Below are 25879 nucleotides of genomic sequence, written 5' to 3' on the forward strand. Positions count from 1 at the left end.
CAATAATGGTTATGCTGAGAGGTAAACGAATCAGTCTGTAGTGAGTTTCCTGATAGTGGCACTCTTTTCCTTTCCCACTTCCTAACAAAAAATGTATCTATGTAACATGTGTATGTAATACACATGTAAATACGCAAAATACATTCATGTTTTAAAATACATTCATACATTCAGCTAAATGCATGTACTTTCTGTTATCTGGAGAACACGGCAGCAAGGGGAGTGCTATCATTAAGCAGTCTAGGCTAGCCAATTTGAAGTCGTCCTCATGCATTTATTGTAGTTTCACAAATTGTTGAGTTAAATTGTATTTTTTTAACCAAGAGTCATAAAATAGAATTACATTGTCTTAATGGTCACATGTTAACTTGCATGAAATAGGATCATAAAGCTAACTTATCACAGAGTAAGATTCGATGAATAGAAGTTGGTATAATGGGTTCTCCTTTATAGGCCAGAATTATTATCGTGATGCCCAAGGAGACATGCCTTTATACATAATATAAATTGTGTATGTGGCTTATTTTTTTAAATTGACATATATGTTCTTGCTTTCTGTGGCCTTCTGTTGTTGATGTAATACTAGAATCCAACATTGAAGATTTTATACAGTCACTGAAGCATCAGAACATACTGCTGGAAATCGATGACTTTGTAAATAGAAATGGTCCTGATGATGTGTCCTACAACGGAGCCATCATAGTCGCCGGGAAACAAAAGGTGCGTTTGCCTCTTACTTCTTGGTTCTGCTATCATGAAAAACAATGAAGTGCTACATTTTAACTGTCTTAACGCTGTGGAACGTCAACCCAGCAACTGGACTCAAACACGTTAGGGTCATTATTAAATAATCTGTGAAGTTTAAAGAAGTGTTCGTAAAACATTTTCTATCTTAACTTTTGAATTAGACAATTTTTTTTTTTTTTACATTTCAAAGTAGCTGAATATAATTGCATTATTCAAACTCAAAAGTTCTGACTAGAAAATATACTAAATTCTATCATAGAGATCCTTCCAGGGGCAAGACTACTGAACATGCGTTCTAATCATAAGGAAACCCAGTCTTCCTTGCATTCCGATGAAAAACGGAGCCAAATTATGTGACGCTCCCTCTTTATTTCTTGCCACAAGGAGAGAAAACAAAGACCTTTGAAGAGATAGCATTGAATTTGGCTCTACCTAAACTAAGTCCACCATGCAAAATGTCATCTCCGTGAGGGATGCTGCATTGCCTGGTAGTTGCTTTATTTGTTCTCTCCAACATATGTGTTACATGAACCCTTGGTAACATTTAAAGAACATGGATGAATGTGTGAACATTTTCATCGACCTGAAGAACATAAACATTGTCCTAGAAAGTGCGAAAATGCTCCATTGGCCGTGTAGCCACGAATACTTAATGAACCTCATGCTTACTTCCTTTTCTCAAAAACAGCGTTCCTTCCTTTGCTCACTGCAAAAGGGGCAAGTTTCCAAATCGGGGCCACCTTTAACACCCATCAGCTGAAATGTCCTTATCGACAAAATGAGGACACAGTGTTCTAAAATGAGTAATACTGATAAAAATTCATATTGCTGACTGCTGGGGCCTAATATATATTGTCCCCTTTAAACTGTACAACAACCCATTTATCGTATTGACCCTTTCACAAGATGAGGATGCTGTCGCTCAGAGAAGTCGGTTAATTTGAGGATGGTCACACAGCTAGAAAATGGCACTGTTAGGATTTTATATACACAACCTTTTTCTTTGTTCATTAATTACTTAGAATTAACATTGTTTTATTTTATTTGAAGGATTATAGATTCTCAGTTGTATGCAATACCAAGAGGCTGCAGTGTTTTCCTATTCTTATGAATATTATCAGCAATGGGCTGCTTGCAATGTTTAACCATACACAACGGATTCGAACTGTAAGAAGCCCCTTCCCTTTAGTAAGTACTGGGTTTACTCATTCCGAACAATTAGCAGTTTGACAGGTCCCCTGTGTATGTTCCTTCTTTAGCTTTTACATATTTATAATTGATTGTTAACCCTAAAAAATTAACTTTGGCCTTATATTTTAAACAGATTGTATCTAACATGTTGCTGATTTTCCCCCTTCATTAGGCTCAGAGAATTTTCAAGGGGGAATACTGTTCCATAGTATGTCATGGTCTTCCAGAAAGTCTTCTAAAAAGATTCGTAGTTGATTGCACGAGTATACTGAAGAGAGAATGAGGTGTGTGTGTGCGCGCACACGCACTTACTTGGAAATCAGGAACAGTTGTTTTAGAATCTTATATTTCTAATATAATTTGTTGGTGAACCCTTCATTGACTAAATGGGTAGTCGATTGACTGATTTGAAGGGAAATTTGCCAGTTCTTCGGCTAGATGCGTTCTGATCAATTCCTTCACCCACCCACAGTGGCTCTGCCTTGGGGTGAGGGAGTCTGGTACACACAGGCTGTGTTCTCATGACTCTTTGTCCTCTGCCTATACTGTGGCCTGCCAACTGGAAGCAGTGCTTTCGGCTAGGTCAGCAGAAGGATCCTTCCCCCTGGCCTTCAGTCACATCCCTTCCTCCCCTTATCCCTCCACCCCAGGGGTGACAGTGGCTTCTCACATTATCATCCTTGGCTTCTCTGCTCTTTCCACCCATGTAACCATGGCATGATTAATGTTGCTCTGTTTTTTTCAAATATATATTTTTATTGATTTCAGAGAGGAAGGGAGAAGGAGAGAGAGAGATGGGAACATCAATGATGAGAGAGAATCATGTATCAGCTATCTCCTGCACGCCCCACACTGGGGATGGAGCCTGCAATCTGGGCGTGTGCTCTGACCGGGAATCGAACCATGACCTCCTGGTTCATAGGTTGACGCTCAACCACTGAGCCACGCCGGCTGGGCCGTGGGGGTGGTGATTTAAAGTGTACCTCCTTGAAGATGGGCTCGGTGGTATCGAGTTGTCCTTTCGGGGCTGTGCTTCATAACATACCGCCAGCTGCAGTACTTTGCACGGATTCATCGCTGGGTTTACTGAGGAAGACCTGCTGCTGCTCAAGCGTGAGCTACCTGTTTCTCTAGGACCCTAGTTGTTGAATCATTTTTTTTTTTTTTGATTTTGATTTAAAAAAAACACCCACATAACATGAAATTTACCACCTTAACTATTTTTAAGCGTACAGTTTAGTAGTGTTAAGTATATTCACATTATGGGAAACAGGTCTCCAGAACTTTGTCATCTTGTAGAACTAAAATGCTATGCCCATTAAATAAGAACTCTTCATTCCTCCCTTCCCTGGACCCTAGTAATGACCATTTTACTTTCTGTTTTTATAAAATTTGACTCCTTTTGATACATCATATAAGGACAGTTGTATAGTATTTGTCTTTTTGTAACTGGCTGTCCCTCAAGATAATTTCCTCAAAGTTCATTCATGTGCCAGGATAATTTCCAAAGTTCATCCTAGCATGTGCCAGGATTTTCTTCCTTTTTAAAACTGAATAATATTGCATTGTGTATACGTACTACATTTGGTTTATCCATTTGTCCATGGACATTTGGGTTGCTTCTTGGGTATTCTGCATAGTGCTGCTATGAAGTGTGTGAGAAGATACATCTTTGAGATCCTACTTTTGATTCATTTTCATATATACCCTGATGTGGGTGGGCCCTGAGGTGTTTTTTTATTCCCCTCCCCTTTTATTTTCTAAGAGTTAAAACCTCATGTTAAATGATCAGAAATCATCTTCCTGCCACCATGCATAGATGTTGATGATCTAGATGTACACTTCGTTTTTTCCAACATATTTTGAACAGCATATTCTTTATGGTTATTCATATTTGTTTCATGTTCTTAAATATTTACTAGCTTACAGTGCCTCTTATGATTGCAGAATTTGTTCTTTGTCTGGACTGGGCTGCCAGAAGGCTCCTTTTTCCTACTTTCTGTTGTTTGCAGCATTTCTCCTTACATCTCCATGAGCAGTGTCAGCGATTACAAAGTAAGGAGAAGGCGGGGGGAGGGGTGAGAAACTTCAGAAACTTCAATAATTGTGTTTTAAATGCTATGTGTTCAAAATGTAGTCCTGTGAGGAAAACATTTAAGTGTATATTTAACTTTAGATAATGTAGTTAAGCATTATTTCTATCAAGTAAAAAATGTACTTCTAAAAGCACAAAATACTTTTTATTTCAAAATTAAAAGAAAAGTACAGTCATTTTACAGGGATTCAAGTTAATCTAATCCTTCAAAGGGGAATATTATAAAACTTTCGACTATATTACTTCTTAACTACAAAGAAGAAGTCATTGATGTTGACATTAAAGACCAGATTTAAGACTTGAGTCCCCTTTCTACTGTGGGGAATACAATTTTTTTTTGGTTATATTTGTATTTGGTTATGTCCATTATTCAAGTCCAACAGTTCAATGAGATTTAGGTGAGTCATTTCAATGAGATTTAGGTGAGTCATTCTTCACCCTTCTGAGCCAGTCTATTTGGATAATGGAGAATTTATTGGCCTGCAGGTCACAAAAATGGTATTTCTTTTGAAGGAGATTCATTCCTGGATCATGGTGATGTCTGCTTTTCTACTTATTATGCATAAGTTAAGGTGGTATTATGAATCAAACCTACATAATGAAATAATACTAGTATTCACTGTCAAAAATGGTCACCTTAATGGAATTCACTAAATTCCATTGAACAGTATATGCATAATTAAAATTATCAGAAGATTTGACAGTATTTGGTTAGATTGTATTTGACATATCATCCAATGTGTTTGTTCTGGATTTGGACTTTAATTGGATCTATGTATGTCCTGTGTTTTTCCATCAGAAGAGAATTAAGTCCCAGCTATGGACTTCGGGCCTCTGCCCTTCAGCCTACTGGTGTGGACAGGCCATGGTGGATATTAGCCTCTTTGCTTTCTTTCTCTCTTCATCGTTTTTAATTTTCTGCCTGGCAAACATAGCGGACCGTTATTTCACAACTCGACTTGTGTTTGCTTCGGTGAGTGATGCATTACATAGAGATTGTCTTACAATATAAGTTCATGATACATTTTAACATTTGCTACTTTATGTAATCAAGACATTTTCATTTTTATTTTGCCCCAAATGGAAACAAAAAGCATTCAAAGTGTATGTTCAATAAAATATTTTAAAATACTTATAATTTAAATGTTCCCTCAATTCATATTTTATTTTTTGACTTTGATATTATTTATATTACCTTTTAGGTTGTGATTATATTTGGTTATGCAGCTTCTCTCACCTTTTTCACATATGTGATATCATTTATTTTTCGCAAGAGAAGAAAAAACAGTGGCATTTGGTCATTTTGCTTCTTCATTGTAAGTATACATACAAACATATAAATAGAGAGATAGAGTTCTTTTTTCAACTTTCAGTGTAACAGGAAACATAGTCACTTTTGCCCTGAGCAATGGGAAATGAACACCTTAAAATTACACCACAGAAAGGAGAGAGAATGTAACATGTTGCTGATTCAACAGTGTTTCTGAAGACTTCATCTACAACTCTTTGACTAGAGTTTACAGAGTACCTACAGAAAACCTGAAGCTCGGGATGCCACTCTTGAGTTTACGAATGCTTCAGAATACAGGGCTTCCTGGTGACACTAGGACAAAAATGGGCTTGATAAAATTTGACAGTCCAATCCATCTCTACAGTGTTTAAGAAGTTGTCTTTTAACCTCAGATGCTAGTAATTTCAGAGATCAAAGATGTTCTTATACCTACAGCAGAGCATTTATTAGTAAATAGGAATGAATGATTCCAAGATTACTGAAAACTTGGATGGAAATGTTTACCAAGACACTGGACACCCAGTGTGTCTAATCCCAGCACTTTAGGTTCCTTTTAGCTCGTGGTTGAGTGTGTGTCTTGCAAACATAGCTCCCAAGTCTTGGAGTTGAAGTCCTGAAACCACAAGAGGAACCCAACCAGAGGCTGTCTGCTAAGAAAATACATCTGACATTGCCCACTGACTTCTGTGAGAAATTAGCCTTAGACTATCTGGTCAGTAGGTAGCTATTGAATTATCCCTTCTCAGTGGACAGTTTTCTGATTTGGCTTCTCTAGATTGCATTTCTCAGTATGCAACAGGTAATATCTGTTCAGAATATCCCTTCAATACAAGCTCAGAAGTTACAGAAAGATGTATAGAGATACCTCACTCAGAAGACTGGCTTTGAGGCAGTCATGAAGATCTGATACACCAAACATCTTTGCTTTTATACCTTGCATGGGAATGTTTTATTCAGTCAACAGATTTACTGCCTTTGTCCAATGTAAACCCAGGTATTGGGTAGACAGCACAGATGTTAGCAGAAGAGAGTCTAATAGTTGATTTCTTTTCCATCAGCGCTCTTCTATATGTCCAGCAAAGTTTAACAAAGAATCTGTGTCCATACTTTGTGTTTTCTAGTCATTTCAACTCTGAATGAAAGTCTTTTTCAGAGCTGATGTTCCAGCAATGTCAGGGTTATTGGCCAATATGACTGTTGACATGTCTGTTATTGCTAGCCTAAGGCTCGAAATCTCCTAGTGAGTTCCCTCATAGACACTCTTTAAACTTATTGTCCTCCAGTCCTAAGCAGTCGGCAGCCTCAAGTCATTGTTCCTTTTTCTTTCCCATTCTTGTGTTGGTTCTCCTTAAATAGAAGCCATTCCAGACTGGGACTAATACAAGTCTATATGAATGTCTTTTTTTGCTTTGTGTTAAGTGAAAAATCAGCCCCTGGTTTACCTTATACTCACAGTTCACCCCGGTTTGTATAGATTTGACAATATCTCGGGTAGGGGAGCACCTGCATCAACAGGCGAACCATACCTCCACCCCTTGTCCTTCAGCCTTCAGTGGGACCTCTTCTCACGGAGGGAGGCTCCACAGTGATGGTTTGGGTTGGACAAAAATATGGATGGAACTTTCTCAGAAAAGGCCATTCTTTCAGAACTTGAAACACCATGATCTTCCAGAACAATAGCTCTCATCTCTTGGCTTACAGAGTAGAGACCATTTCACTTAATACTTGATAGGTATATAATCAGGGGCAAAAGTCTAACGAGGCAAAGTTCCTTCCATACCTGGTAGAAGGCAAAATGAGTTCCTCTTGCATAATTCCCCAGCTGCAAGTGCCTAAATGCGCCAATGAAGAAATCTGATGTTGTTTCTAGGGAAAGTCATGATAATGCAGAACACCTTTTCTATTAGGTTTGTGGACAAATGTTTGTGGATTAAGATGTTCTCACTGTGATGGGAACAAACTATAGCAAATAAAGGACCACAGCAGAGAGTTGAACATGAGACTCTGAAACACTATTTTTCAAATAGAATTATATCTATATATGATTAAATACCATTTTTCCTTTGCTGCCAACTATTTTTGAATTATTATGTATTAAAATAAGGCAGTACTGCAGAGGCAAAGTCAACTTTTTAAAACAAGGATTTTTGTTCAAAATGTAAAAAAAATTACATAATGTCTGATTTTTTTCTTTTTCATATTTATCTATTTTAGTGCACTTGTCTATTTTATTTTTATACACTTGTCTATTTTAGTGCACTTGTCTATTTTATTTTATTTATTTTATTTTTAAAAGAAGCTACATGTTAATGGAATATTGAGATGTCAGGTTTGAAAAAAATTCAAGATTATCTAATTTAATTCCCCTCATATTTTTAGAATGAAAATAATTAAGCCACTTGTTACACACAAAAAATAGTGATAGACTCATGAAGGAACCTGAGATCTCAAACCTTATGTCATTCTTCAAGTAAAAAAAAATATGAGCTAGTAACATGGTGGAAAATACTGATGTAAAGTTTGTATTGATCAACATCTTGATTTTAGTAAGCTAAAATACATCTTCACAGAAACCTCATGGAGTTTACAATAATTTATGTCTGCTACAAAGAACTTAGAATTTCATTCAAAATAGGTATTGAGGCTAATTACTGTGATAATTGATCTTTCATCACACAGTGCGTATAACTTTAAACCATGCCAGTCTTAGGACTGAGGTAATTTTTTATTACTCCCAGGATCTTATATAGAAAGGTATCACATGCTGAGGGGCAGTACAGTTGTCCTTTAGTGACCTTGGGCTTACTTAGAAGGACAGTATAGGCAATGTCTCCCCATCACTGCGTGAAGCCACAGTCAACAGTTAGTTTCTCGAGTCCAATGCACTCCTGTACCCCCAAGGGTGTGGCACTTCATAGGTACCTTAGGCCCTTGTCCAAGGAGGAAGCACCCTGTCAGCCCACATTTCAGCCCAATGGTGGAGGTGCAGTCGCACATCTTAGTACACTGGGCCATTTCCTTTGGTGCATTTTGGCATCTTCTCTTATTCCAGTGGGTGAGAAAGGAAGAAGAGAAATGGTCACAAAAGCAGAAACTTGGAGTCCTCGTAGAATAAGCAGAGTCAGCTAAGTGGACTAAAGGACTCATAGTTATCAAAAATAAGGAGCTAGGAGAAAAAATAGAGAAGTGTGATGTCATGGAAACTAAAAGAAGAGAAATGTGTAAACATGGACAGTTGTGCAATACCTTTGCAAGGAGATCGTGGCGGTTGTAAAATGAGAGAAGTCTTTTGGGTTGGCTATCCAAAATGCTTATTGTGCCCTTCTTACTGAACACTCAATTATAAGTTTTTGGGGTTTTTTCCCAATTGTTTTTGATAAGGTAGGTTACACATTTCCCCAAAACTTTAAATTCACTTAGTAGCAAAGACAACATTCCCTGTTATATACGTAACAATGCCTCAAAACAGTCTAATTTTCTTACACAAAGACTTAGCAATCATTACACCCACCCAGAGTTTTGAACTCCAGCTTTGTCCCTCACTAACTGTGTCATCTTGAGGATCTTATTTAATGTCTCTGGACCCTAGATTTCCCATATATAAAAGGGGAGGGATAAGAAGAAAACGTGGTAGAGTCATTGTGAGGGTTAAAGCAAACAGTGCATGCTCACTTCTTAACGCCTGGTCATTTGTGTAATATACAATGAATTGAGTAGTTATGATTCTTACCAGTTTTATTATAATTAATACATTAATAAGACCCAGCAAAGGTTCGATAAAGTGTTCAAAACGTACTTATTGACTTATAAACTGATCCTTAAAACAAAATATTATTTTTAATCTCCACCCCAACATTTACCAGTAATCTAAAATAAAATGAGTGTATTACAATCAAAATGCACAATCTCCAAAAAATCATTTACTTGGAATGGTGAATTAATGGAGAAGGTATATGACAATTTGAAAACTTCAGTCTAAGTGATAGGCAATATGGATTTTTCATAAGGTCATATATATTCTCATTAATAAAAGCATATCCTTTCCCTCTTCCTTCTGAAAGGGATGTGTCTGCATATAGGAAAATTCTGATATGTAGGATAAGAATATCTACATCTTAAATGTTTTCTCAAATATCAATGGACTGAGTATGTCTGACATGTAATATATTTCACCTTGCCTTGTAGACCTCATCCAGCTTGTTAGACATGATTATAATAAGTCAGTCCCTATCATCTGCCTCGCTTTTGACCATGGTGTTTGTTCCCTCATTCGCCTTGAATGGATTTCTTGCTTTTATGGTAGAGGTAAGGTATATTATCAACTGTGTCACTAATTTTGAATATGCAACCTGTTAAAATGCTTTGCCCGAATCTATAAAGATGAAAGTAGGCTACAGGTTTTCTGGGGCTAGAGGTTAGGGGCTGGCAGTGCAGAGTGACAGCAAATGTATATGATGGAAATGTTCTTAAATTGTGGTGGTGTTCTCACAACTCAGTACATTTACTAAAAATCCTTGAATTACACACTTAAAGTGGGCGGATTTTAGGGCATGAAAATGTGACCTCAATAAAGCTGTTAAAAAAAAGCTTTGCCCTATGCACTTTGCAAAACATACACTTATTCTAAACAAACTCCAGATTGAGAAACGTTGCCTCATTCCATGGGTGTTCATTATCCATTGTGAGGAATACACTCATGGGTGATATCACTCATTCATTTAAAATGTATATTAAACAATATTCTGTGGCAGGCACTGTGCTAGTCATTGGCGATATCTGATGGACAAAATAACACAGTCCTACCTTTGACAGAGCTTAGTGGAGACAAAGGCCAACCTCAAGGTAGTCATTGCAAGGGACTTCAAGGTTGCAAAGGAGAAGGGCAGAGTTGTAAGCACAGCCGAAGTGCTCTAGAGAGGCAGAGAATTCTTCTAAGGGGAAGCAATGTTTAAACACAGTCCTAAAGAAGAAGAATTAATTAGGGGCAGAGTGGGGTGGGAGGTAATAAGCATGTTCTGTAGAGGGAAGCAAAAGCATTGAAGCAGAAAAGACCAGAAATCATCAAATAAACTGAATGAGATTCAAATGGAAAGAAATGTACAATGAGGGGGGCAGAAGAGCTCAGTCAGTAACATAATTTCGGGGGCCCTGCCTCATCCTGAATGAAGCAGCTTTGAACAAGGTAGCGAAGGCTTCCCCAAGCTTGTGTTCTTGGGAGCCTGTAAGAACACTTTTCCATTGGCTGAGCAATGCCTGGGATTTCAGTGGAAAATGTATTTCTCTGTAAAGCAGTTTTCTCCTGAAATAGAAGTAGACCTGCAAAATGAAATACGTTGATCTACACCTGTCACACATTATTTAGGCGTCATGAGTTACTTTTTGAGTGCATTGATTGATGAAGAAAGAATAATACAATAGGACTAATTATGGAGGTGGAAACAGTCACCACTGTGGGATTAGGAAGGGACTCTGAAAAGGCTTGTGATGGCTCTTTAGGACAAATATTGTTGACCCCTAGAATGTATCGGGATGAAGGCATCTCTCTCTGTTATGCTTTCAGCAAACATTAAACCAAAATATTAAAGGAAAAAAAGGAATTGGAGAAGACAACATAGGTTATACCTGCTCGTTGGGAGACATTCAGAGTTGAGTAGGGGTCCCCTCACGTCTCTGCAGAGAATTGCTTATCACCCATGCATATAGGGGACTCAAGCTTAAGAAAAACATTCAATATGTGCAATTCCTTATTACTTAAATGGAAGTTGTAAAGCTGATGAATTTTCATTTAGCATTTTTTGTGGGTTTGTTTGTTTTTGCTTTTACAGAGAATCTATGAGTACGAAAAACTAAATGAAGACCTAAATTATGACCTGAGTGGAACTGATTTTCTAGTATGCCTAATAGTAAGAAGGTTTTTTTCAACTCACCATTTATTTTTTTATAGTTATTATTTAGTTTACTATAACAACTACTTAATCTTGCCTAAAGTGTACCACCTTCAAAGATGTTTTTAATTATAGTCTCAGAATAAGTAATTACATTCCAACATGATTCTAAACCCTGGAGTTATTTTTTATATGCATGAATGGATGGTGTACATCTAGAATTCAATATAAAATTAATTTTTCATGTTTATTTATCATGTATACTGCCCCCTCCAAATTTGAGAGAGCGTGTTAAAAATACAGATGAATATAACTTAAGTTCTTCGAATTAGAGATAAAAAAGCAAAAGTTTAATAAAAATGAAAGGGAAATAATGATTATGTTGATGTATTTAGGCTGAAGAAAGGCATTGTCTTTGAATATAATGTATCAGTACTTTTCTAGGCATAGAAGCACATATAGACGTAAGTCCCTGCCCTCATGGAGTTTACTTTTTGGTGAAAGGAGACAGATAATAAATGAAATAGATAATAGATACCATGTCAGATAGGTGGTCAGGAAAGGCCTGGCTGAGAAATAATGATCTGAGGGAGGCAGGGAGCAAGCTGTAGAGAGAGCTTGGGGAGGAGCGTTCCAGCAGAGGGGCAAGAGGCACCTGGCTTGTTTGAGGGTCAGGCAGGAGGCCAGTGTGCTTGTGGCAGAGTGACCTACAAGGGGAGGTGGTACGAGAGGAGGTCACAGAAGCCACAGGGACACGTGCAGGTGGATCGAAGAGGTTACACAGTGTTCTCGGTCACCATAAGGACTTTGACTTTGTTTGAGTAACTGAGGAGTCACTGGAAGGTTTTAAGCAAAGGACATGTTTCAGAAGAGTAGCCGTAGTGGCTGTGTTGAGAATAGATGTTTGGAGCAAGGGGAGAAGAGGGAGACCAGGTAGAAAGGTATTGTAAATTTTTTTTTAATTGATTAGAGAGAGAAAAAAAAACATCCATGTGCGAGAAACACAGCAGTAGATGCCTCTGGCATGTGCCCTGACCAGGGTTGGAAGCCGAAACCTGGGCATATGCCCTGACCTGGAATCGAACCCGCCACCTTCTGATGTATGGGATGACATTCCATCCAGCTGAGCCACACCTCCAGGGTTCTTTTAAAAAATAATAATGATAATAATGATAATAATAAAGAGAAATGATAAGGACCTGGCCCTGGGTGGGGGTAGCACAGCCATGGGTGAGAAGTAGTTAGTTGGATGCTGGGTAATTTTGAAGGTAAAACAGCAGCATTTGCTGGCAGACTGGGGTGGGTTGTGAGAGGAAAAGGAGTCGGGTTCCACTAAGCTGGATTGTCACTGTGCAGCTGGATTTCTTCCCGGTGTGTAAGATGATTCCCATCTCTTTTACCTGAAGACCAAAGGTCGCCAACTTAATTAAAATGTTTAACTCATATTTGTGAACAAAATACCTAAATATAACTGTTTTTTGTTTGTTTGTTTTTGCTCCTAGCCTTACTTTCAGGCTTTGCTGTTCGCTTTTGTTCTAAGATGCCTGGAAATAAAGTGTGGGCAGACAGTAATGCGAAAGGATCCTGTTTTCAGGTGGAGGAAAGCTTCCTTTCATGCTTGATGTCGTATTTTAATATTCCTAGATAGTGGCCGCACTGTTGACCTATTACTACAGGTTTATCTTTGCAATGTAAACAGCATGCTGATTTTCACCAGGATCAGCAGATTGCTGGCTTACTGTCAGGAAATGGGGCTCCCAGGCGGAGTTCTGGCACTAACCAGCTGAGGGCGCTTCTAGTCTCTCCAAAATTGTGTAGACAGCTAGCAATGAGTCCTCAAGCATGCCATTCTGCTGTCCAGGATGGGTACACATCCTTGAACAGAGGAGATGGGATGGAACTGGTTGAGCAACATAGTTCCAAGTGCTTTACGTGTGTGTGTGTGTGTGTGTGTGTGTGTGAGTGAACTCCAGAAAGGGTGAACAATAAGAGATGCTAAGGCAAATGTTGGGCTGATTAGATGGGCTCAGAATAAACAGAGGAAATGTAGGTGACATGATTTTTAAAGAGGCACTGGTCCTTACCAACACATTGGAAAGGGTCAGCGATGCTAACTGAAAGAACGGAAACCACACGGACAAAGGGATTTGGGTTACCAGGATGGGGATTTTTGGCCAAAGCAGAGGTAGTATGCACAGGGCCATGGTCATCACCAGTTTATTGAAAGAAAGGGGCAGTGGTCATATCACCAGGGGCTGATTCGCGATCCATCTTTGACAACTGGAAAAATCACATGGCATATACGTTTCCTTTTGTCCACAGAATTTCCCCCCAAAGAAGAGAGGCCCGGCCAAATCCAGAGGAACCTATCGATGAAGATGAAGATGAAGATGAAGATGTTCAAGCAGAAAGAATGAGAACAGCAACAGCCCTGATGACCACTTCCAGCACAGAGGAGGTAGAAAGCCATGGGACAGAGGGCATGCTAATGGCACTATCCAAAAACTATCCATAGTAGAGGTTGATGTGCTGGTTTTCACTTTGAAAGTTGAGCGTTTGGTGCATTTTCATGATTCTTAACCATTCTCAACACTCCCACTTCTTGGGGGTGTCCTAGGAGCTCCAAGAAGTGTATAAAGCAAGTGGCTCTATTCTTCTTTTGATAAAAATGGACTTTGATCATTTTCAAAACCAAAAACTTCATGAGTTGAGGAATTTACCTGAGTGACATTTGTTTTAGAATCCTACATAGAGATTGAAATTTTAAGCATCATTCGTTTATTTTACTTAGATGCCATGATATTCCCATGAGGTTAGACACTTCTGTTCTAGGAAGGCAGTGAGCCGGCTTCCATGAAATGATGCTGCTTTTCTCAGCCCATTCAGATGCACGAAATGTTAATGAGTACATGTTGCATTTGTTTTTTTTTTTTTTTTTTTTTTTTTTTGTGTGTGTGTGTGTGTGTGTGTGTGTGTGTGTGTTTAAATATTTGTATTGATTTCAGAGAGGAAAGGAGAGGGAGAGATAGAAACATCAGTGATGAGAGAGAATCATTGACTGGCTGCCTCCTGCACGCCCCCCATTGGGGATGGAGCCCACAACCTGGGTATGTGCCCTGACTGGGAATCGAACCGTGACCTCCTGGTTCCTAAGTCGATGCCTAACCACTGAACCATGCCAGTCAGGCTGCATGTTGCATTTGAAACAAGCAGTAGGACCACCCTCAACTCAGCATCTGATTTGGTTCATGGCATAAGGCGCGAAGGGCTCCATTAGGGAGAACATGGGAGCACAGAGTCTCTGAACGTTCAGAGGAAAATCACGTGGTCATCTATTCCAGCAACCCGTCATCGTTGCTAGCTGTCTACACAAAGAATATGCTGGCCCGAAGAAAAATTGCTTTTCAAAGAAGAAGAAGAAGGTAGCCATAAGAAATATCTCCTTCTGTGTTAAAAAAGGTTTGGAAGAACCCCCCTTTTTTTTATTCACCATCATTTTTAGAAATACCCAGTGAACATCTCTGTTGTAGACACCACTGTACCTGCTGAAGCATTCGTTCATTTAACTTATATAGGATGTCCCCAAAATATGCATAAACACTGTAACAGTGGATGGCCCAATTTTTTAAATGAAATGTATTTTAATAAGCACTGCCTTCATAATTATTCAAAGTGTGTGTATACCTTTTTGGGGACACCCTCTATTATTTGAGTGTTCCAAAGACCGGATTTTGGCTCTGAAAATATAATTATGGAGGAAATAGGCAAGTTCCTGTCCTCATGGATTATATATCCTAAGGGCTGGGTTTTTTTTTCCCTGTTTCGTTTTTTTAAAGCCCTCTTTTTCTCTGTACTCTGATGCTGAATTGGCAACACTGGTACTTTCTTTGTTTTTCAAAATATGTCTTGAACATATTTTGAAAAAATAACCTATTAAGAAACAAAAATAACCCATTAAGAAAAATGTCAAAGGTGACATAGGAAAGGTCTGTGTGCAACATGCAAAAATGTGGAATGATATGTGTGGCCTTCACTTAGGGTTTGGAAGGACCTTCCTTGAACAGCCACATTTAAGCCACAACCTGGGTTATGAGAAGGTGCCAGCTGTGTTAAGCACGAAGAGAGAAGGGCACCCCAGACAGAGAAAACAGCGAGGACAGGGACTCAGGCATGGGGATGCCTTTGGCGTGGTCGAGACACATACAAAGAGGCCAGTGGCTGCATTGGTGGATGGAAGGGGTGAAATCAAAGAGGCGGACAGGACCAGATGAGGTGAAGCTTTGTGAGATCTAGCACAGAATTCAAGTTTTACATCAAATTATTGGAATGCTACGGGAGGGTTTTCAGCCAGCGGTTGTCACAATTATTTGTGTTTTAAAAAACAAAACAACACGCTATTGTTTGCTCATAAATTTGTGTTGTGGACAGGTTAAGAGCCTTTGTGTTAGTTCCAATGAAAGATGGCTTGAACACAGGCGGTGGAATTTGGGGTGGAGAAACTACTCAGCACATCAACCACCTGTTCTAGGAAACAATCTGGGCACATTTTTCACTGAAAAATTTTTTTAAAAGAACAGTGGTAATGACATCAAATTCATAAGCTTTTCACAAATATCTTAAATAATTATAGGACTTGAAGAACATGTTTTGCTGACATGGATTACATATGTTATAAATTTCAAAATGGCACTGAGGGGTTATTCAAGGTTATTGGAGAAACAGTTTTATGTTCTGTTTATTTTCTGATTATTTCTGATTTATGTCCTATTTATGTTCTGATTATTTTACTTCCAATAATCAATGGTCCTCTTTCAGGTGAAATACTGGGATTGCTGGGACCCAGTGGTGCTGGTAAAAGTTCATCTCTGAGATTGATATCTGGGGTCACAAAGCCAACGGCTGGAGAGGTAGTAAAAAATGAAGAAACAGTATTCATTCCAAGAATAGAAATCTCACAATAAATATAGACCATAGCTTTGCATGGCTATGCTTTGAATCATTAAAAAAGTTTTTAATCATAAATCTAGGAAGTGATTTCTAGAAATATTTCTTAGATGCTCAAAAAAATGTAGACATTTATTAGCTACATGTCATTTTCTTGAGTGATTATGTGATTGGAGAAAAGGCTGCATGTATTTCTAAAACCAGTTTACCTCCATAGGTGGAACTGAAAGGATGGAGTTCAGTTTGGGGAGATGGCTCTGTCAAGTTCCTGGGGTACTGCCCTCAAGTGAACGCGCTGTGGCCCAACCTGACGGTGAGGGTGCACCTGGACCTGTTCGCTGCTGCGAAAGGGCTGAGGAAAGCGGACGCCGCAGTCGCCATCACACGGTACAGTCATGCGATCCCCTTGTGTCAAGAGGCAGGGAGGCTGTCCATTGATGATGAATCCACTAATAAAGAGTGGAGAGAAGAAAGGACATCTCCCCCTTCTCATAGGGGGGAGCAGGGATGTCGGACAAGGGCTGTGTGGTGTTTATTTTCTTCCTGATTTTTTGTTGTTGTTTTTTAAAGTACTCTTTTCCTCTGTACTCTGATGCTGAATTGGCAGCACCAGTACTTTCTTTTTTTTTCAAGATACGTTTTTATTTATTTAGAGAGAGAGGAGGGGCGAGGGAGAGAGAGATAGAAACATCAATGATGAGAGAGAACCATCTATCAGCTGCCTCCTGCACTCCCCACACTGGGGATCAAGCCCACAACCCTGGGCATGTGTCCTGACCAGGAATGGAATCATGACCTCCTGGTTCATAGGCCGACGCTCAACCACTGAGCCACACCAACCAGGCGACAAAGGCTGTTTTTGACAGTGAATGAATGATCATTTCCGTTCCTAACAGAATCCTAGCTACTCTTAAAACCTGTTTACGAGATGAAAATCTTTCCCATTCTCAAGTAAACTGTCCTCTCCCTCGGTCACTAGAGTTAATGAGAACAGTAATACCCAGCTTCCCCTGAAGGCTGTTCCTCTTCTGTGTGATGACCTTCTCCCCATTCTCTTCCTGTTTCCCATCAGATTGGTGGATGCCTTCAAACTGCACCAAGAGCTGAATGTCCCGGTGCAGAAATTAACCGCAGGAGCCACCAGAAAGGTATGTGTGGTGTGTGCTGCTATCCTGAGGGCGGATGTGGGCTGGCAGCAGATAGAGGTGTTTCTCTGCATTTCAGTTGTGTTTTGTGCTGAGCATCCTGGGAAATTCGCCCATCCTGATCCTGGATGAACCATCTACCGGCATGGATCCTACCGGACAGCAGCAGATGTGGTGAGAACTGTCCCCCTCATAGCCAGCAGTAGAAACCTCATGTATACGTTGCATCCTTAAACTGGTCGTAGAAAAACAAATCCACGGGTTCCCAGTTCAGTGAAGATACTCCATATTATTAGGAAAACAAATATTGAACAAATAGATTCGCTAATGTAGCGTATTCATGTGGTATTCACATTGATTTTTATTGTTTAAAGTATTACACATAGAACATATGTCTCCTTTTCCCCCTATTGACATCCCCCCTCCCAGCACATGCCCTCACCCCCTAGTGTCTGTGTCCATTGGTTGTGCTTATATGCATGCATACAAGTCATTTGGTTGATCTCTTACCCTGCCCCCCCACCCGCTAACCCTTCTAGATTTGCTAATGTAGCATATTCATGTAGTATTCACATTTTTTTAAGAACAGCAAAACAAATGCACCCTAAGGACTTCTTTGGAGTTTTAGATATTGCAATTTGGAGTGTATTTTGATTTTGTCTTTTACTTATTGAGATGTCTATAACTGTTTCCTTAGAAACTATTAAGTTAGTGACATAATTTCCCCATTTCTGCCCCTCCCCCATTACCTAATCTGTCAAGTTTGTTTATATAACTTCTTAGTTTTTAAATTCTTTTTAGTTTCCTATCTGAGACTTTCCATTTGGACTAATAAAATTTTCCAATTCATTTTTACATTTGTGACTGTCCAACCTCTAAAAAGGACTTTATTATGGACATTGTTATACAAATGTAAAGAGAATCATTTTTGAGCACATTTTACCCATCACCCAGGTCCAGCAGTTCCCCACACAAAGTCACCATTTCTTCATCTGTACCTCCGCCCACTTCATCCCCTCCCCATTGTTTTGAAGCAAATACTAGGCAGCAGGTCCTTTATTGATAAATATTTCAGTTTCTACAAAAGATACGGAGTTTTTCTTTTTAAAAAAATATATTTTTATTGATTTCCTAGAGGAAGGGAGAGGGAGAGAGAGACAGAAACATCAATGATGAGAGAGAATCATTGACCAGCTGCTTTCTGCATGCCCCCTTCTGGGGATTGAGCCCGCAACCCAGACATGTTCCCTGACTGGGAATTGAACTGTGACCTCCTGGTTCATAGGTCAGTGTTCAACCACTGAGCCACGCCAGCTGGGCTGGAATTTTTCTTTAACTTAACCAGAATCACTCCTAAATGGTAATAAATAATTTAATAATAAAAATATTTTAAAACTTTTCTTTATGCTATAAAAACCTAATCATTAGTCACATTTCTCTGTTTTGTTTTTTTAATTAGGATCTAAATATGACTCATAAACTGTATTTTGCCTATAAAATTTCCCCTTTATCTCATCCCCCACCCCCATCTCATGCTCTTTTTTTAATGGTGTCGATTTTATTGGTTTACTTCAGGCAAATGATTCAGTCAACCATTAAAAACACAGAGAAGGGGGCCCTCCTGACCACCCAAAACCTGGTGGAGGCCGAGACCCTTTGTGACCGCATTGCCATCATGGTGTCTGGAAGGCTGAGGTGGGTGTCTTTCCACAGCCTTCACGTGACCCCCAAAACGAGATTCCCTATGAAAAGGGACAATCACCAGATGGAGTTCTTCTTTTCAGCTCCCTCAGTGATGCCCTTTCCCTTATATTTGAAATTTAGGAATAATGTAAAAAATTTCAGAGCCAATATTCATTCCAACATGTTTTCCTTCTTGTTCATAGATGCATTGGCTCCATCCAACACCTGAAAAGCAAACTCGGCAAGGATTACATTCTAGAACTAAAAGTGCAGGAAGCTTCTCAAGTGACTTTGGTCCACACTGAGATTCTGAAGCTTTTCCCACAGGCTGCCCTGCAGGAGAGGTGAATGGAGCTTCTGATTATGGAGAAACTTGTTGTTTTTACCCATTCGGTGGTTCCTTTTCTGCTCTGAGAGAACTTCAGGGTGACTTCATAATGAAAGTTGGGGCCTCAAAAATGGATTTGTTGAGTCTTACAGATTATGAGATTTGGGAGCTATCCCCCAGGGTAGCCTGGGGACAGCCTTCATGGGTCTCCTCTGCCATCCAGGGCTGATCCCCAGCTCTGGCAGAAGACTTGGGGGGGAAGAATTGGGGGACATCTGATTATTAAAACCCACACAGAGCCACAGTCAGGCCCATGGCATCCTCCTTGGGCCTCCTTGTAAATATTCAAAAGATGTTAATATTTATAATTTAAAAGATGTAACTGTTTAGGGTAAGTTCCCTTCATAGGGAACAAATAGCAACTGAGATAATCAAAGAGTTTTCCATTAATGAAGTTTTCATGACTCAAAATGGAGAATAGGTGTGTGTGTGTGTGTGTGTGTGTGTGTGTGTGTGTGTGTGTGTGTTATATAGGTGGGGAGGGGGGCAAGGAAATGGAGCAGGAACTGAATTTGAAATTTTTTGGAGAGGTAATCACTCCAGAGAAGCAGAACATAACTGCTGTTTCCATTTTAGCACAGTATAAATATAATGGCACTCTCTGAGATCTATGGCAAGGCATGTAACAGACCTATTTCTAGACCTTTGGTGTCACAAACCTGAGAAGTTTTTGATGTAGGTGGGAAGATCACGAAGGGTAAGGCTAGAAGGGCAGCGACTAGGATGAAGAGGGCCAGTCCTGGAAGTCTGGGCAGCTTTGGAACTACCTGGGAGCACCAGACTTCTGTTTAGGAAGGAGCTGAGAATGAGGCATGAGGTCACACAGCCAGAAGTAGCATGAGGTCACACAGCCAGAAGTAGCATGAGGTCACACAGCCAGAAGTAGCATGAGGTCACACAGCCAGAAGTAGCATGTGGAAGCAAGATGCCAAACATCAGTCCCAGCTCTTCTTTCCTCAGAGGTCAGGGACGTTTTTAGTTAAAACCTTTTGAACCCCATCCACTATTATGCCCCTCTTTCCCAACCTCATATCTCTCTTAGCTTTCTGGTGACAAGGATGAAATATTGAGTTGAGATTAATTCCAACCTCGTTTGAATTTACCAAAGGGATTAGTTCAGAATAGCTGTGTTCAACAAGAAAAAGGTTTGTGTAAACTGAGAATAAGTATAATTATGCTGGATTATTTCTAGGAGAATTGTCTCCAACAGCCAACTACCAAAGTCATTTTAAGAAATGTCCATTGATAAATTAGATTATTTCATATGTGAACTACATTAATTTGCATTATTACTTTTTTAATCTGTACCCAAGGATATGTTTATTGAGTTTTAGAGAGAAAAAGGTAGAAGGAGAGAGAGAAACATCAGTGTGAGAGAGAAACATCCATTGCTTACCTTCTGTAAGTGCCCTAACCAGGGATTGAACCCCCCAACTAGGTAATGTGCCCTGACTGGGAATTGAACCCAAAACCTTTTGGTGCACAGGATGACACTAACCTACTGAGCCAGCTGGACAGGTCTAATTTGCATTGTTTTTATTTCAAAAAGGAAATTGCTGATAATATCAATATTTATTTTGATGGTCATTTTTTCTCCTTGAAACTCAAGGTCAAATATGAAATTTTCCTATTTCCAGATATTCCACCTTCTTGGCCTATAAACTGCCCGTGGCGGATGTTTACCCTCTATCTCAGGCCTTTTACAAATTAGAAGCAGGTAAGAGGGACCATTTTTACAAGAAAACTTTTGAAGGATTAATTCAGGCTTGGATAGTAATTTAATAGGAGATAATTGTGTAATACATTTTAAAAAACAGGTCCTGTAGGATGTGTATGATCTTAAGAATCCTAATGGTACATAACGGTCGGGATTTAACCCCAGTATTGGTTAACCCAGTGGTCGGCAAACTCATTAGTCAACAGAGCCAAATATCAACAGTACAACGATTGAAATTTCTTTGGAGAGCCAAATTTTTTAAACTTAAACTTCTTCTAACGCCACTTCTTCAAAATAGACTCGCCCGGGCCGTGGTATTTTGTGGAAGAGCCAAACTCAAAGGGCCAAAGAGCCACATGTGGCTCGCGAGCCGCGGTTTGCTGACCAAGGGGTTAACCCAAGCCTCTGGGAAGAGGCTACTTTCCAGTGCAGATGGAAGCTGCAGAAAACACACAGTTGTGCTTGGTTGGTTTTAATGTAAATTCATAACATTAAACTCAGGAAGCCCTTTAGTCCTGTCTGCTTTGTTTACATGTACCCAATCCACTCATACCAAGTGTCCCGGATTCTTACTTCCCTCCCCCTCCCCTTGCATGTCTGTCTCCTTCCTGCTCTTCTCGCGCAGTTGATGTCCTTGCTTTATATTTCACTCATAAAATAAAGGCAACAGGAAACTTCCCTGTGTCTGTGCTGTGTGTTCCACCTTAAAGACGCATGAACAGCCTGTGTCTCCAGCTAAGGTTGTGCCCTGCATTGTGCATGACTCCTCTCGCCACTTGAAATTGTCCCTTTTCTCTCTTTGTCATCGTGTTTCCACTTTTCACTGGGTGGTTCTCCAAAGCAAACATCATGGTGGAGTTTCCGAGCGCAGCATAGTAGCACAGAGCGCCAACTCTAGCACCAGGCTCTCCGGGTCTCCATGCCAGCACTGCTGCTTACGAGCTAGGAGACACTGGACAAAGTTGCTTAATCCCCGCATCTGGATGGCTCGTCTCTAAAATGGGGGATAGCATCCGTGCCACGTGGCAGGGTTGTTGGGAGGATTACATGAGCTCATTTGTGAAGAGCCTAGAACAGTGCCTGGCTCACCAACAATGCTTAACACAATAGAAACCTCTGGTTTGCTCCTCCCACTCTAGACACCCTGACTTCCTGCCTCGGGACTGTGCACTTGCTAATCCTTCTTTCTGGAATTCTGCTTCCTAAATTTCCAAGCTGCTTCCTCACTTCTTTCAGGTTCCTGCTCAGTTATGATCTTGTTATTGTGGCCCTTCCTAGCTATCTATAAAGAGTGCCCTCCATTTCCTATTTATTTCACTTGGTTTATTTTTTCTCAATAGTAGCTATCATTTACTTCATTATACTTAGGTAAATTAATATATTATATATTGCTTATTTACCTAATGTCCATATTCCTCCCACTAGAATGCATAATACACAAAGGCAGGGGTTTTTGTTTTACCTGTTTCATTTACAGCTCTATCCCTGGCACCTAAGGGTGGCTCCCACTCATAGAAGGTTCTCAAAGTATAAATGGCAAACTGTGAACACAGGAATATGTAAATCTGGTGACCACTCTCATGCAGATTTCCTCTTGGGGATGCCCAGCAGAGAGCTGAAGCACACAGTTCCACCAAAGTAGTGGGTCCTCTTAAAGGGAATGGAATGGGATTGAAATCTTCCCCACGTGTAAGAGTCTATCAGTCAATTATGCAGTTCCTCCAGGAACCTATATATCTCCCAGGGCACATCAACTAAGTAATAAAACACGTGTGACCAATGTGTAATAGGAGAAAATTCTAATATCAAGATTTATTCAATGTGTATTTGTATTCTGACTTTTCATTATTTCTTTCTCTTATTATTTCATTTGTTTGTTCAGCTGTATAGTCCATTTATATGAATGGATGAATGGTTTGCGTTTTTATTTCATATGACTTAAAAAAAATTATTGGTAATAAGTTATAAGCGTCTACTACTAGTCTTTTTTCCCCCCAGTGAAACATAATTTTAACCTGGAGGAATACAGCCTCTCTCAGTGCACGTTGGAAAAGGTGAGCCAACTCTGACAATTTTGTGTGGTCTTTGTAAATTGCACGTGACAGTAACACACATTGTTCCTGACTGTAAGACAGTCAACGACTTGATAATTCTTTTTTCTTCTTGTTTGTTTCTTATTTAGGTATTGGTAGAGCTTTCCAAGGAGCAGAACGCGGGAAATTTTGATGAAGAGGTTGATACAACCGTGAGATGGAAACTCATCTCTCATTCAGACGACCCATGAGACCCGGAGCCCGGTCATTCCTTGCTGATGTCCTCTAAGCTTCTGTTATATGTAATAATTTGCATTTTATATAATTTTTAAAAATTGTCAACATCGATATTAGGTACACTTTGTATATTTAGTTAATAAATGAATACATTGTAAAATTATTCTTCCCCTCAAATTTAGGGACAATAGAAAATTTGTGATAAAAGCAATACGAAGTATTGATGAAGTTGTCTGAAGAACCGGGCACTGGGTTTTGAATAAATAAAACTACAAACTTGGATTTCTTTGAAACGTGACTTTTTTGAAATATGACATTCACTGAAAAGTCATCTTGCCGAACTATGTGAGGGTTGTAATCCACAGCTCGAGGCGCCGTGATTGCTGCACACCAGGTTATGATACATCCGGGTGCTGAGTTTGCTTTAATACCCAAGGACGACCCAAGAACCTTCCTCTGAAACCTTTTCAGGAATTGTTTTGAAATCCACAGGTTTAGGAACCCCTTAGCTCACAAAGGAACAAGCACCTGCATTGGAAAAGCAGTTCATACATAGCTGTTGAAAACAATGGGAATCACCACAGTATTTGTTCCGATTTTGAAATTGTTGAGTGTATTATGATTGTGTGAGTGCTGATTTCCCTCTTCACCTCATCAGCAGCTTTTTGTGTATTTACTGTTATTTTAAAATTATTTTTATCCTATATAAGTATATGCATAAGTGTGTACATCATACATGCACACACTCTCATCTGTTGTACTACTTCCAATTTAAAAAAATTTGTGTTGGCTTTACATAATATTTTATTTTTGCCTGCTTTTCATGGTCCTCCATTAATATCGTTTTGTTCAATGTCATTTTTGTCATAAAGTTGCTCAGATGTTATTATGAGCCATTAGTTCAGAGGAGACCTTCACAAATTTTTTTTTTTGTTTTAAGAACTACCTACCTAGGTAGGGCTGTCAGTGGGATTTGAGAGCCCTAGCGTGTGTAAGGCAGACTTTCCCCTGATGGCTATTTCAAGACTCCAAACACTGTCCTCAGTTGCCAGGCACATCTGTTGGTCTGTTCTTAGAATTTGCTTCCTACTTCACAGAAAAATGTCTCAACTCTCAGGGGTGAAGTACATTTTTTAAAAGTATAATTATTAATTGGTTTATTTTATGATAGTGGGAAACTCTTGGTGTAGCATAGATGGTAATTTACCATAAATCTTTATAATATTTATGGAAAGCTCTGCTGTTCTTTTTTCTTCTTTCTTTTCAGTTACGGTTTACATTCAATATTATTTTGTATTGGTTTCAAGTGTGCAGCGCAGTGGTTAGACACTCATATACTTTACAAAGTGTTCCCCTTGATATCTCCAGTACCCACCTGACACCATACAGTTACTACAATATTATTGACTGTATTCCCTGTGCTGTACTTGACAGCCCTGTGTTTTTTGTAACTACCAATCTGTACTTCTCAATCCCTTCACCTCCTTCATCCAATCCCCCAAGCTCCCTCCTCTCTGGCAACCATCAGCCTGCTCTCTGTGCTTATAAGTCTGTTTCAGTTTTGTTCACTTATTTTGTTCTTTAGACTCCACATAAAAGTGAAGTCATATGGTATTTGTCTTTCTCTGACATTTCACTGAGCATAATACTCAGGGGTGAAATTTTCACTTCACTTTGTCATATTTAAAAATTCTCTCAGTTCTCACTTTCACCTCCCTTTTTTCTTGTGACGAAGAACCTCTCCTTCTCCTTTTTCAGGCTGACCTCTGGTATTGGTTCTGATCCACTCCCTGCTTATCTCCCCTGCTGCCCCCAAAAGTAATGTTCCATCTGTTACTTAATTTCTCCTGTTTTTGTTATTTCCCTTTTCCTTCCTCTTCTAAAAAACACATTAAAAAAAATGTACTCTTGATCAGAACAACTCATTTTGGCTACTACCCAACCAAGATCTTTCTTTCAAAACCAGGCTTCCAAAAACAGTAAGTGATAGTTTAGTTTGGTTTAGTTTGCTTCCCTGCCTCACATTCAACATTTAAAAATCAAAATAGAGGTATTGAGCAACTTGTATGTCCCAGACTCTGTGATGCTATAGCAATGAAGATAGCAGTTTCCAGTCCATAGTTGGGGAGAGATGGTCATTAGTTTAAAATGGGGTGAGGTACATACTACAATAGCAGTGACCTTGGTGTGCTACAGGAGACCCTGGAAGGCGTCCAACCCATGAGGAAGGCAGGCCAGGAAGGCTCACTGGGGAGAAGAGGTCATAGCTAAGACCTGCAGGACAAGTAAAAATTAGGCAGATAGATGGAGTCATGAGAAAGCCAGTTGAGAGGAGGGGTTCATTCCAGGAGAGCAAATAGAGGTAAATGAGAGCGTGGTGGATTCATTAAAAATTGAGTGGTCATGCCCAGCTGGTGTGCCTCAGGAAGTCATGGTTCAATTCCCAGTCAGGGCAAAATCCCTAGTGTGGGGTGTGCAGGAGGCAGCCAATCAATGAGTCTCTCTCATCATTGATGTTTCTAT

General features: G+C 39.6%; 1 protein-coding gene across 1 annotated transcript in view; it reads left to right on the plus strand.

Annotated features, from left to right (window-relative positions):
* Positions 1-25879, plus strand: part of LOC308254732 (ATP-binding cassette sub-family A member 9-like) — a 108472-nt gene that overhangs the window by 27234 nt on the left and 55359 nt on the right. The window contains exons 21-39 of the mRNA XM_080681127.1: positions 587-720; positions 1798-1935; positions 3886-3993; positions 4833-5006; positions 5236-5349; positions 9510-9629; positions 11150-11227; positions 12712-12803; positions 13532-13667; positions 14551-14668; positions 16025-16116; positions 16371-16540; positions 17226-17301; positions 17378-17472; positions 18874-18993; positions 19185-19325; positions 21007-21086; positions 23085-23140; positions 23269-23367. Of these exons, the coding sequence (XP_080537253.1) occupies positions 587-720; positions 1798-1935; positions 3886-3993; positions 4833-5006; positions 5236-5349; positions 9510-9629; positions 11150-11227; positions 12712-12803; positions 13532-13667; positions 14551-14668; positions 16025-16116; positions 16371-16540; positions 17226-17301; positions 17378-17472; positions 18874-18993; positions 19185-19325; positions 21007-21086; positions 23085-23140; positions 23269-23367 (2141 nt within the window). The remainder of the gene's footprint in view (positions 1-586; positions 721-1797; positions 1936-3885; positions 3994-4832; positions 5007-5235; positions 5350-9509; positions 9630-11149; positions 11228-12711; positions 12804-13531; positions 13668-14550; positions 14669-16024; positions 16117-16370; positions 16541-17225; positions 17302-17377; positions 17473-18873; positions 18994-19184; positions 19326-21006; positions 21087-23084; positions 23141-23268; positions 23368-25879) is intronic.

This window comes from Plecotus auritus (genome assembly GCF_963455305.1).
Source record: "Plecotus auritus genome assembly, chromosome: 7".
NCBI classification, from domain to species: Eukaryota; Metazoa; Chordata; class Mammalia; order Chiroptera; family Vespertilionidae; genus Plecotus; species Plecotus auritus.